A 13,797-nucleotide genomic window follows, 5' to 3' on the forward strand; every position below is an offset into this window, starting at 1 on the left:
AAAAAGGAAAATGTAAGACGCAGACACGCGGACACACAGGCACTCAAGCTCAGGGTCATAACCAAACCATCCCCTAGCATGGAGAAGACGCCCTTCTGCACAAATCAGTCTGGACCACACCCTCCGCCATCTGCAGTGGTGCAGGATGCTGCCACAGGAAAGGCTTTAAAAAGTGCCATCATGGGGCTGCAGAGACAGCTCAGCAGTTAAGAACACTGGTTGCTTTTCCAGGAACTGGAGTATGGCTCTTTGACCTATAGAGACTCACAACTGTAAGTAGCTCCAGTTCCAGAGACTATGACACTCTTCTGGCTTCTGCTGGCACCAGACATACATATGGTGCAGACAGACATACAGAAAAACAAACACATAAAATAATGTTTTTTAATTTAAAAAGGTGCCATCACACTCTTCCTAGCATATGGTTTTATTTATTTACTTTTATTTCTTTGTTTTTTTAAGACAGGGTTTCTCTGTGTAGCCCTGGCTGTCCTGGAACTCCCTTTGTAGCCCAGGCTGGCCTCGAACTCAGAGATCCACCTGCCTCTGCCTCCTGAATGCTGGGATTAAAGACATGCACCACCACTGCCCCACCTAAGCCCATGGTTTTAAAAGACAGGGTTTTGCTGTATAGGTCAGGCAGGGCTCCAACTTTATGGTGGTTTGAATGTAATTGGCCCCCATGAGCTCACAGGGAGTGGCAATTAGGAGGAGCAGCTTTGTTAGAGTAGGTATGGCCTTATTGGAGGAAGTGTGTCACTGTGGAGGCCAGCTTTGAGGTCTCATATATGCTCAAGCTACACTCAGTGTCTCAATGCACTTCCTTTTGCCTGCTGATGACTCTCATCTCCAGCATGGCCCCTATGATGATAATGGACTAAGCCTCTGAAATGGTAAGCCACCCCATTAAATATTTTCTTTTATAAGAGTTGCCATGGTCATGGTGTCTCTTCACAGCAACAGAAACCCTAAGACAAACTCTACTTATTTATTTTTATATGTGTGAGTGTTTTGACGCATGTACCACGTGCACCACGTGCATGCAGTACCCAGAGGCCACATCTCCCAGACCTGGAGGCACACACAGTCGTAGCTACCACACAGTGGCTGCATCGTCCGCAAAAACAATGCATGCACTAACCATGAGCCACTTCTCCAGCTTCTGGGCTCCAACTCTTGATCTTCCTGCCTCGGACCTCCCAGTCCTGGGTTACTAGTCCGTGTCCCCATTGCCTGCTTGTTTTTATTTTCCATTGCTTAGTGGTAGTAGTGGCGGCAGTGGTCCATGGCTATGAGCACTAAGGCGATCACTACACCACTGAGCTGCATCCCCAGCCCTTGTTTTTCCTTACACGGTTTTTTGAAAGAGAAAGTATACACACACCGGACAAAAGATGTAAATTTATGGTTGAATTCGGAGTTGTAATGGGGTATTTAACTTCTAACTGCGCAGCCCTGGAGATAATTTACTCTACTGGCCACTTCATTCTCTTGCCAATTTCCCACAAAAGGTCACTTATGAACAGCGGAAAGCAGTCATCCATGACCCGGATGAGTTAGACGTACTGAGTGCTGCCAAGCCATGGGGGAGACTCAGGGGCAGGCCTTGTGGAGAAAGCCATTTCCCTGACTCAAACCCATACATTCCAACTCTCTGTGTCCTCAACCATCAAACAGGGATGAAAACAATACCCACTGTCCCTGGGCTACCATCCACCTGTCCCATTCCAGAATGCATGTGACAGTGTCACTCACCGGTGCGTATGGCGGGCTATAGTCCCGGTACTTGCGGTGACTCTTCTCACTGGGGCTGAAATCGGAGTCATCTGAGAAGTCCGAGAAATCATCACTGGAAGAAGCATGGCGCTGCAATGAGAGGAGGCGCCCTGAGTGGCTGCTGCTGCTGGCGGTCACCCCGGCACAGCCAGCCCCAGGACAAACAATGCTGGAGTGTGCCTGGAAGGCTCTGCGCTCTGCCTGAAAACTCCTCACCTGGGGGCACTCGACAGCAACAGAGCATAAGCTCCAGACTTGATCAACTGTCCTCAGGCCCCGGATGCTAGGAAAGGCTGTTCCTAAGAGTGCCTCTGGGCGTGCAGGTGGGCTCTGGGCCAGCAGTGGACCGGTGTGTGGGGAACCCTCAGGGACCTACTTTGTGCTTGGATTTCCGCCTCTTCTTTGACCTCCGCTTCTCCTTCTCCCGCTCCTTCTTCCGCTTCCGCTTCAGTCTCCGGTGAGACTTCTCCTCATCCGAATCGCTGTGGTGCTTCTCCCCCTTTTCTTTCCGACTCCGCTCTTGTCCACCAGGGGCATCCTGGGTCTCCTCAGCCCCATCATCTTCCAGTTCGCCCTCTTCCAACTCACCATCTTCCCTGCGAACCAACCCCAAACCACTGTGAACTCGGGGCCTGCAGGGCCTGTGACGGCTCTGAAGGTGGGTACAGCTCTAGTGGCTGGGACAAGCCCCGGGAGGTACAGGGCCAACCCTCATCCTGGGTCACAAGAGGTAAAGGTTATCACCAGCAGGCAGGGAGCACAGCTCAGCGGGAGGGCGCTTGCCTAACACACAAGACCCTGAGTCCCAGTCCTAGCACTCAAAAAATTAATAAAAAGCCAGCCTAAGCCAGGTGTGATACAGCACGCCTTTAATCCAAGCACTGGAGAGGCAGAGGCAGGAGGACCTCTGAGTTTGAGGCCAGCCAGGTCTTCAAAAGAGTTCCAGGCTAGCCAAAGCTACATAGTGAGACCCTGTCTCAAAAACAAAAACAACAAAGAACAAACGAAAAAACAAAACCCCCACTAGTAAACAAAAAGAAAGGTACTGTGCTCACACAGGGACAAGCCTACTTCAGGATTCCCCACCATTCCAGAGCCTAAGTGCTCTCAGCAGAAAAGCAGTAGGGTCCTGTGGCCACTGAGCTGAGGAATGTGTTCCTGGGTACTGACTGCTACAGGCTGAGTGGCCTTGCTGCCCAGCTCCCACAAAGCTCTTCTACACAGCATTACTGAGACCTACTAGACCACCGAAGTTCGTTTGCAGGGAACCCCAACTCACACACTCTGGTATGTGGAGATACACAGCAAACTGAACTTGTTCCATTAGGGACCAGAGGGTAGAGTCAGGTCCCACTGCTGCTGAGCGCTCCCTTAGCTAATCCTGTTCCCAGCTGACTCCCTCACCTTGACTCTAGGTACCCTTTCCCACCCCTCTCAGGCACTTTTCGCATGTCACTCAGTGCTCAGCGCTTTGAAAAGTAAAAGCACTCTCCTAACCTAACAAGCTATGAGTCACCCAACTCATCTAAATAGTTATGGACAGTTGTGGGGAGGGGGCAGGTATCTATAGGCGGGGTCAGGGAGGGTCAAGAAAAGCAGCAGGTGGGAAAGGAGTCCAATGTTCAAGTCAGACCCACAGACACAGATGTTGCTAAGTATAGGAGTTGGGAGACTGGAAAAATCTTTTCAATTTAGCTGGGTGTCATGGCAGACAGAGGCAGGCTGATCTCTTTGAGTTTGAGGCCAGGTTACAGTACCAGGCCAGCAAAAGTATACAGTGAGACCCTGCCTGGGGGAGAAAAAAAAAAAGGCGTGGTGGCGCACGCCTTTAATCTCAGCACTCAGGAGGCAGAGATAGGAGGATCTCTGTGAGATTCAGGGCAGCCTGGTCTGCATGGTGAGTTCTAGGACAGCCAGAGCTACAGACAACTTCTCTCAAAAGGCAAACAAATGAGCAGTGGTGGCGCACGCCTTTAATCCCAGCACTGGGGAGACAGAGGCAGGTGGATCTCTCAGAGCTCAAGGCCAGCCTTGTGTCCAGAGTGAGTTCCAGAACAGCCAACGCTACACAGAGAAACAATCACACAAAAAAAAGGGTAAACAACAAACAAAACAAGCACAAATTAGTTTATAGCTCCCTCATAAATGTTCTGCATAAATGACAGCAGAAAGGTCTTTGAATGAGCACACAAGTCCCTTACACGGCAACTAATAAGGGTCAAAAAGAGATTATATGGTAATAGTAGTAAGAGAATTGAAGCTGAACCTGGAAGAGTGCAGGCTGAAGGTTAGCCTGGGCTACTTGCTTAGCGTCTATCCCACACCACACCAAAAAATAATTTTTAGAAAATTCAATAGGCCGGGAAAAAGCTAACCAAAGAAGAGGGAACAGGGAACAGCCCTCCAAAGCGGCTTTGTAGAAGGAGGAAATAACCACTTGGGAGCCCTGAGGGTCGTAAGGGCTCCAAGGGAAACAAGAGCCTCTTTCCCCAGCCCTCCACAGCCCGTTCCCAGCTTCAAGAGGCGCCTCTCTAATTAATTTAGAGCCCAGTTCAAAAGGGCCAGGCGTGGCTCAACATCCAAGAGGCCTGGCCCCAGAGACACACAAAGCGGAGGTCAAGGACAACACTCAGACGGCAGGCGTGAGCTCCTAACGCTCTGTCAAAGGCAACCATGGTGGGGAGCGAGGCCTGTGTACCTCAGAGGCTTCCCAGTGAAGCAGCTCAGCTGTGGGACCCCACCTGCAGAGAAGGCACAGCCACCTCTGGATGGGGCAGGGCACAGAGAAGCGTTCCTGTCAAGTGAGGCACTCTGCAGGTTCGGCTCAGGACCCGAGGCAGTGGGGAAACCTGACTAGGAAAACTGGTTCTGTCTCGAGAAAGAGGCTGTTAGTCAGTGACATGGCCACTGGCCAGCGGTGATGAGAGCAAAGCCACCGAGTATCTCTGATGGGAATACTGTGGGTGGGCCAGGGCCACGCCTCAGAGAAAGAGGAAGAACCAGCAGAGGTTAGCAGCAGCTGGAGCCAGGCAGGCTGGGATTCCCTGTGAAGGAAAGCTAATGGTCTTGGGCATGGGTACCCGACTACCTCCTTTCCCGCAATTTCCTTGTAAGAAAACGGCAGGAACCACGTGAAATTCAGCCCATCTGGCAGTCTTGGATAGGTCACTGGGCACAGGGCTATGCAGGTAACTTGCCCAGGATCAGGTGAGGCTTTCCACTCTGTCCCCATGCTACAGCTGGCTCTGATGAAGGTGTCCCATTTCTAACACCCTGGGGACGTGTGACAAGATTATCATGAACCTTAACTGTCATCAAGAATCATACAGCTCTCCTTCCAGAAGCTTCTCCACCCTACAAAGACGGCAGCCCAACATTCTCCCCAATAGTGTTGCTAACCGGTCCAGGCAAATCTGGGCTCAGCAAGAGCTACATGCACAAGCTTCTACAAAATGGGCCAACACATGCTTAAAACTTTGTTTCCCTTGAATGGAGAGACCCTTAAAAACAGAAATTTTTTGAAAATCTAGCTAGGCATGGCAATCTGTGCATGCAGAATCCCACTCAGGAGGCTGAGGCAGAAGGATCTCTAGTTCAGGGCCAACCTGGGCTACAGAGCAACATCTTGTCTCAAAAATGACAAAATAATAAAAAATAAATAGAAAACTGCTTGTGACTGAGAAGAGGCATTGGGAAGGCGACACTGGATTGGTCACTACATCTGCCTAGTGAGTCTCGACACTCAGCTGTGCTCTGCCCTCAGCCCCCAGAGGCCTATATGATCTCTGCCACGGTCACCATGCTGCAGATGCCTTCCCAGCTAAGAGGCCTGTGTGAGTATCAGGTCTGACTACTTCCTGCAGACTATTCACTACACAGGAAGGAAGCCACCAGGAGAGGGTGGATGTCCCTAGGGCCAGGGACAGAAAACAGCTGGCAGGTTCATGAAATGGCACTTTAACAGGCTGCCAGAAAAATCCTGTCAGAGTGGGATTAAATACCGAGGGAACACGCTTAATAGACTGTGACATAATCCCCCAAGAAAAGTGGGAGAAGCCCCACTGCACTAATAGTTTCAATCTAGCCCTGCCAAACCCTCTTGAGACAGGTGCTCAGGGGAAAAACTCCACAGCTGGGCTGCAGAGACTGTGTTATTTCCCCAGCCTCGACTAGCAGTTCACCTGCCTGCCTGCCTGCCTGCCTGCCTGCCTGCCTGCGGCTGGAGCCACTTCCAGGACCCCTAAAGACAAGAACCAGCCATCCCAGGACACTGCCTGGCCAGCAGATAGAAATGGGAACAGGACAGACAACACCTCGTTTCCTGCAGCTTTGCCTCCAACCTCCTGAACAAAGCCTCCAAGTTTCCATTTTTGGAGCTCACTGAAGCTCCTCTTTGGTCAAAGAATACACCTAGATGCCCAGTCTAAGAAACACCTCCTGGGTCAAACCCCCCCCCCCAGGGTCCTTAGCTTGCCAACTCATACAGCATGGGCTTCCCAAAAGCACTCAGTAAGGAGATCTGGGGTTTCCAAGCAGCTCAGGGATGGAACAAGACTTCCTCCAGACCAAGTGACACACAACCAGCTCTGCCTCTTCCCTAGAATGGGCTCTCACCTGGACAATGAGACAGCCTTACACGCCTTTCGAGAGTGGGAAATTAAATGACAACAGACAAAGCCCTGAACAAAGAGCAGCTATGCAGTAAGCAATAGAGTAGAAGCTACACTTGGTCCAAGAAGGAGCTAGTGCACCAGATGAGACAGTAGCATCAGGAGCTCAAAGTTATCCTTAGCTGGCCAGGTGGCGGTGGTGGCGCACACCTTTAATCCCAGACTCGGGAGGCAGAGCCAGGCAGATCTTTGTGAGTTTGAGGCCAGCCTGGTCTACAAAGCAAGATTGCAGGACAAGCACCAAACTACACAGAGAAACCCTGTCTTGAAAAAAACCAAAAAAAAAAAAAAAAAAAAAAAAGTTATCCTTAGCTACAGAGCAACTTTGAGACCAGCCTGGGCTACACAAGACTGTCTCAAAAACCAGAACCCAAAGAACAAGATAAAACAGTAGTACCAGAGCACACAACTTGGAGAAGCCTGAAAGAGTTGGCATGTGACCTGGGGAACAGGCATGGGTGGAAGCGACAGCCAGTTCTTCTTGGGGGACATTGCTGACTGCCCGCCAACAAGTGACCATTTCATTGTGGCCATCCTCTCTCAACCAAACCTGCTGACTCCATTTCCTCAACTAATCTACATGGGACCACAAAGCCTCAGAATGTCTGACCAAGAGAAAAAAGACATGCAGAACTAACAAAGAGGACAGTGGGACCAATTCAAGCTTGGTAGAAAAGACAAAGACCCCACAGGACAAGGAATCTTGTAGCTCTCAGCAACTCTATAGATAAAGACTGTTGGACCAAGTTGAAAGCCAGGAGCTTGTGGCTCTGGTTTACATGGGGGGAAGAGGGGGAGAGAGAGACACCACACCACAAAACAGAAGTGAAAACTCATGGAACAGTGGCTATTACCTGAAGCTCATGAGGCTGCTAGGTTAATGTGAAGGTCGGGGTTATGATCATTAACTGACCGGACTCTCAACAAATTGCCTAGGTAGGCTCTTAATGACCCATTAACTGGGGACAAAAATCACAAAAATTTAAGGAGGCGCTGCCTTTTCAAATGCTTAACAACAGGCCTAAGTGCAGAAGTCAAGGATCCTGGCCCGGCCCTGTAGGACAGGTCAGGCACTAGGAAGCAAGGCCCAGAGCCTCTGCTTTAGAAAGCTGGCCTGGGCTCATAACTAAAGAAGCCTCCCTCCCCGACCCATGACCTTCCTTTGATCTAGGAAGTGGTGCAGCAGCCAAGGGGGACAGCACTGAGGGCTTTGCAGAGCTAGGAGAGCCCTGAAGTAAGCCTCTGCACCTCACACATGTTTGTCAGTGTCCTTACTACCCAGTTCATCAACCAGAAACCAAGAGCAAGTGGGCTCTGCTGCCCTCCCCTTGGCATTTGTAGGCACAATCATAACCTGCTCTGTGATGTCATGCCATCTCCATGGTAACATGCCTGCCTTGTGACAACCAGATGAACCACTGGCACACACCAACCACAGGAAGAAAGAGACCTCCTGATGCCAGGGCATGGATCTGAACCACCTACAGCATGCCACACAAGGGACGTCCAAGCAGACTGAACCGAGACTGGGTATTTCAAGCACTTAATGGCTAACTACTAATTTTGCTAAGAATAATGGAGGTTTTCAGTATACATGCATATCCTTAGCCAGGCATTGTGGCACACTCCTTTAATGCCAGCACTCTTGGGAGGCAGAGGCAGGCAGGTGTCTGTGAGTTCAAGGCCAGCCTGGTCTACAGAGCAAGTTCCAGGACAAGCTCCAAAAACTACACAGAGAAATCCTACCTCAGGAAAAACAAAACAAGCAAACAAAAAAAACCATACACACACACACACACACACACAGACACACTGAAAAAAATGGGAAGGAACAAATATGACAAGCTAGGGCTGGGCAACATTTCTCTGACCTACTTCTTGTATCCTGGGGTCCTGGGCAGTCTGAAGGCAGTCCGCACTGCTCACTCCATTTTACAGACAAGCAAACTGAGGCTAAGAAGTGGAAAGAAATCTGCCTATAGGGTCACAGCAAGAAACAGAATTAGAAATCAGAACTCTGACCCCAAAGGCTAGCCCTTAATCTCTAGCCTTTAGATAACCAGAAATCGTCTTATACAGGAATAATTCATTAAACAGACAAAATAAGCAACATGTATATGAAGTGGATGAAATGACAGTATTCCAAGAAATGTCAAAATGAGGTAGGAGGGCCAGTGAGATGGTGTAGCAGGGACAGGCTCTTGCCTCTGGTAATGCAAGCTGTCAGAATCCAGGATCTGACCCTCCATCAGATCAGGACAGCTTTACTACAGAGTAAGACATAGTCTTGGGCTGGGAAAAGGGGATAAGCAAGCAATGCAAAACCAAAAGAGGGAATTTTCTAAGTGCCCTAAGGAAGTGCACACTTGTAATCCCAAGCCGCAGCCCCCACGTTGCGGTTCGTCAACGACGAAGCTTCAAAATCAACTGCTCAAGAAAGCTAGCCCAGAGGAAGCTCCCAGATACAAAGTTGCCATTTCCTTTGTGGGAGTAGCTATTGTCTGACTCCCACCAGCTGGCAAGCAGCCAAGACAGACGGCTCTTTGAGAAGACGACCCTCAGGAACTATCACACCCTTTGCTAGCCACCGGATAGCAGCTTAGGAGCTTCGGACGGTTGGACGGCAAGGCTACCTCACTCCCATTACTCAGGAAAGAAATGTCTAACATGTCTAATTAATCTGAAGAAAGCCTCCCCCTTATAATTTTTTAGGGGAACCAACTCTGCCACCTAATATACCGAGCCTTGTACATACTAGACAAGCATTCTAAAGCATTCTAGCACTGAGCCATAGGCCCTGCCTTTGACTTTTTTTTTTTTTTTTTTTTTGGTTTTTTTGAGACAGGGTTTCTCTTGTACCCTTGGCTGTCCTGGAACTCGCTCTGTAGACCAGCCTGGTCTGAGATCCATTTGCCTCCACCTCCCAAGTGCTGGGATTAAAGGCTGTGCCACCACCACCCAACTTGACTTTAAAAAAAATTTTTTTATTTATTTATGTGTATGTATATGTACCTGTACACATCTGTGTGGGTGCCAGTGGAGGCCAGAAGGTGGCAGATACCCCAGTTATAGGTGGTTGTAAACCATCAGATGTGGATGCTGGGAACAGAACTCAGGTTCTTTGAACAAACACCAAGTTCTCTTAACCACTGAATTAGGGCTTTTTGTTGTTGTTTGCTTTGGGGGTTGAGACAGGGTTTCTCTGTGTAGCCCTGGCTGTCCTGGAACTCACTCTGCAAACCAGGCTAGCCTTGAACTCACAGAGATCCACCTGCCTCTGCCTCTCAAGTGCTGGGAGTTCCAAGAATTTTAATGCCCTCTTGGAGCAGCAGGCAGACACATGCTGTACCCAAAACATTCAGACATGACATAAATCTTAAAAACAAAACACACACACACACTAAAGACTTCTGGAGAGCTGCAATTAATTGCATATAGCTGTCTGCTGGTGCGCTGTAAGGTGGTGTCCTAAGGAAAACTAAGCCCCGCTGTCTCTTAAGAAAATGAGGAGGGCAATTATCCACCTACAGCGGACATTTAGTCAAGCAACTCTAGAGTCTGGCCCCAGTTGCCTGGGGTTAGGCCACAGAAGGATGTATTACTGTGATCACTTCTAGAGCTGGGCCTCAGGAAGACTTTGGTTACTTCTCATGAATCAAAATCCCATCTATGAGGGCTGGAGATATAGCTCAGTGGTAGAGCACTTGTCTAGAACATTCTTGGTTCAATCCCCAGTACTTCAAAAAGGAAGAATCCATCCATCTACTTTGCAGCTGAAAAGCTTGAGCCTGGATCTCTACATGCCCAGGCACAGAACACAAGGATGATAGGACCCTCTGCAGTCTGGGAGGCTGACAGTGATGTCCACTTCTGCAGGACCAACTTTACTTGCCATACCTGCACTTCCCATCTGCTCCCACATAAACATACTGTGGCCACTGTGTACAAAGGCCAGCAAGCCTGGTCAAAGGCCCAGAGTATATACTGTCAGCTTTTTGCAGGTCACATGGTCCCTGTCTCAATTTCTCAGCTCTGCCATTTGCTACTGAGGATAATACAGATGGGCATGGCTATGCTGATAAAGTTGGCCTATAAAAACTGACTTGGGACAAGGGCAAAGGTCTGCAAAGTCCTATACTAGATGAACGGCTTTCAATTTTTGTTTTCTTTTTCTTTTTTTCAATTTCTTTTTTTGCAGTACTGGGGCTGGGAATGGAACCCAGCACTTTGTACATGCCAGGCAAGCAAAACACCCCTGGCCACATCCCTAGCCAGTTCCCTTTTCTATTTCTATCTTGACAGGGTCTTGCTAAAGTTACTCAGGCACCCATGAGCTTAGCTCAGGCAGGCCTTGTGATCCTCTTGCCTTAGCCTCCCAGGAAGCTGAGACTGTAGGCCTGATCATCATGCCAGGCTCAAACTTTCTGCCCTTGACCTATATATAGCTCCTTTTACATTTTGTGTAAAATGTAAAGGAAGTTTCATTTAACTACATTTCTTTCTACCCTCTTCTGATGTTTGTCTGATATGAAGACACATCAATTACTCGACTTCATAGAACACTAGTGATCATATCCTACAGTGTGAAGAGTACTATACCAGTGTGAGGTACGGTGAGTATGGTGGTACATGCCTTGAATCCCAAACTCGGGAGGTGGAGGCAGGCAGATCTCTGTGTTTGAGGCCAACCTGATCTATATATTGAGTTTAGAACCTGTCTCAAAACAACAAAAAAGTACTATACCACTGCATTGGGAAGCTGAGGCAGAAGGACTACTTCAAGGTTAAGGCCAGCCGGAACTGTAGAATCAGACCCCATCTCAAAACAGAGAAAACTAAAGACATGGCTCAGTGGTTAAGAACACTAAATGCAACTCCCCCCCACTCCCCCCCCTCACCGGCGCACACCTTTAATCCCAGCACTTGAGAGGCAGAGGCAGGAGGATCTCTGTGAGTTCGAGGCCAGCCTGGTCTCCAAAGCGAGTTCCAGGAAAGGCACAAAGCTACACAGAGAAACCCTGTCTCGAAAAGCAAAACAAAGAACACTAAATGCTCATCTAGACAACCTGAACAGTTCCCAGCCCCCAAGTAGGTATAATAACTACTGCACCGATGTAAACATGCCAACACACACACACACACACACACACACACACACACACTTTAAAATTAGTGGGAAAGAGAGGAGTACTGTAGCAGACTCAGGACAGCACTGTGGGGAGACAGTGTCTGTCACATACAGCCTCCAGCGCTTTCCGTGACTAGATCTTATTGCTGATTTCCCACCAAAGGTTAAGGAGCTCCTGTGGGAAGTCTGCAGCAGGGCTTGATGGTTATCACCCTTTGACCTTTCTACTCACAAAGGTACAGCTGTGCTACAAACTGAGACCCAGTGTCAAAAAGCCAAAGGGCACAGTGGAACACACCTGCAATCCCAGCACTTAGGAGGCAGAGGCAGAGGCAGAGGCAGAAGGGCTGCGGTAAATGGGACTCAGTATGGTAAGATGGCCAGTGTTCTATGCCAGCAAGGAATACTGTGAGAGAACCTCTCTTGTTAAACCAGCCAAATCGAGCCGGGCGGTGGTGGCGCACGCCTTTAATCCCAGCACTCGGGAGGCAGAGCCAGGCGGATCTCTGTGAGTTCGAGGCCAGCCTGGGCTACCAAGTGAGCTCCAGGAAAGGCGCAAAGCTACGCAGAGAAACCCTGTCTTGAAAAACCAAAAAAAAAAAAAAAAAAAACCCAGCCAAATCAACAAATACTAAGGGCTAGCCAGGCATATTGGCTGCATTTGTGATCCCAGCATCCTGAAGTCTAAGGAAGAGCATCACTTAGAGTTGGAGGCCAGTATGGACTAAACTGTGAGACCTTGTCTCACAACAAAACACAATGACAACCAAGGGCTGGGGATGCAGCTCTGTTGTAGAGCAAACATCTAGCAGGTGCTGGGCCTTCCTCCCCTAGTACTGAAAACAAAACAGAACAATCGAACATTTCTGTTCCAATCAAAATGCGGGACAAGGGGGTTGGGGATTTAGCTCAGTGGTAGAGCGCTTGCCTAGCAAGCACAAGGCCCTAGGTTTGATCCTCAACTCTGAGAAGGAAAAACAAGTGCTTGCTTTTATATATGCAATGGCTTTTCCTCTGAAGCAATTATTTAGGCACAACATGTAGGACAAGCCTTGCTGCTGAATAAGCATAACCCTCAGGGACTCAGTCAAATTACAAGGGGTGACAGACCCTGGAATCCAGCAGGCCTGGCCTTCAGAGATTCAGACCAGGAAGGGGTGGCTGAAGCAGAGCGAGGAGGTGGGGATGAGAGCGAGGGTTGGCTTTGGATCCCCAGCTTCCTGGTTCTCAGGGGGCCAACCTCAGCGGGAACGCTGACTCATTCCACTCTTAATTGCGAAGGCAAACACATGCCAGTACAGCAGGCACCGGCTCAAGACAGCAGGACCATTTTAGCATCCACAACAAGCACTGTGAAACAACAAGAGCCACAAGATGGCTTCCGTCGACTTCAGTCCCCCACAGGCTCCTTTCAACTAAAAAGCTGCCCGAACCTAAGAGGTGCAGGATGAGTAAACCTCCCTCAGTCGCACACATCCTGCTTCTATTTATGCACAGGCTGCCAGCGCTCTATTTGGAATTTCCTCCTGGTAAGGAAGAGGCACTGAGCCGCAGCCACTGTGTAGGTGCTCGGCAGTGCCCACTGGCCTGTGGTGACCCTGACAAGTGGGCACTGGTGCTGGAGTGGGCACCAGCCCTGAACAGCAGCAGCGACTTCCAAATACCCACTCTTCCTTCACATCCTGTTGCCACCTCCAGCGTTCAGAGATGTCACCGCCTGCCTGACACACAGGGAGCTGAAGCAGGGAAACAGTGAGGAGGCTCCCTATCGGGAGGAGCAGCCTGGCCAGGAGAAACCAGCTGCTCCTAGCAGACAACCTCCATCCTGTCAATGAAAAACTCTCTCTAGGACGATAGAGCTGCAACAGCACCAACCAACAACAGGTCACGTCTTCTTCATTTGTTACACCAGCTCAAAAATCACCTCTGGGGGCAATGTGCCTGAAGTGGGTTTTGAACCCGCCTCGCCTCACCTCACCACACAGCACGCCTCACCTCACCACACAGCACGACCACTACTAATGCTGCACTGGGTCTAACAGTGTGCCCAGAACATTCACAAACGCAACAGAGCTTTGTAGCAGACGAGGCCTTGAAACTAGGAAAGCCAGAGCTGCAAAGTTTGGCTCCCTTTGAGCAAGTTCATTTTTTGCCTTAACTTATCCAAACAGGCAGCTTGCCATAGTCTATGAGGCCTTAATTATGTAACTGACTCCAGACCTT

At 49.4% G+C, this 13,797-nt stretch overlaps 1 protein-coding gene across 7 annotated transcripts in view; it reads right to left on the bottom strand.

The window, feature by feature from the left end:
- The window catches only part of Zc3h4 (zinc finger CCCH-type containing 4), a 38,650-nt gene that overhangs the window by 18,802 nt on the left and 6,051 nt on the right, over positions 1-13,797 (bottom strand). For all 7 annotated transcript variants that reach the window (XM_028854909.2, XM_028854904.2, XM_037202045.1 and 4 more), the window contains 2 exons: positions 2,153-2,372; positions 1,756-1,866 (listed from right to left, as the gene is read on the bottom strand). In XM_028854909.2, coding sequence (XP_028710742.1) covers positions 1,756-1,866; positions 2,153-2,372 — 331 coding nt within the window. The remainder of the gene's footprint in view (positions 1-1,755; positions 1,867-2,152; positions 2,373-13,797) is intronic.

The sequence above is a fragment of the Peromyscus leucopus genome, chromosome 1, assembly GCF_004664715.2.
Source record: "Peromyscus leucopus breed LL Stock chromosome 1, UCI_PerLeu_2.1, whole genome shotgun sequence".
NCBI classification, from domain to species: Eukaryota; Metazoa; Chordata; class Mammalia; order Rodentia; family Cricetidae; genus Peromyscus; species Peromyscus leucopus.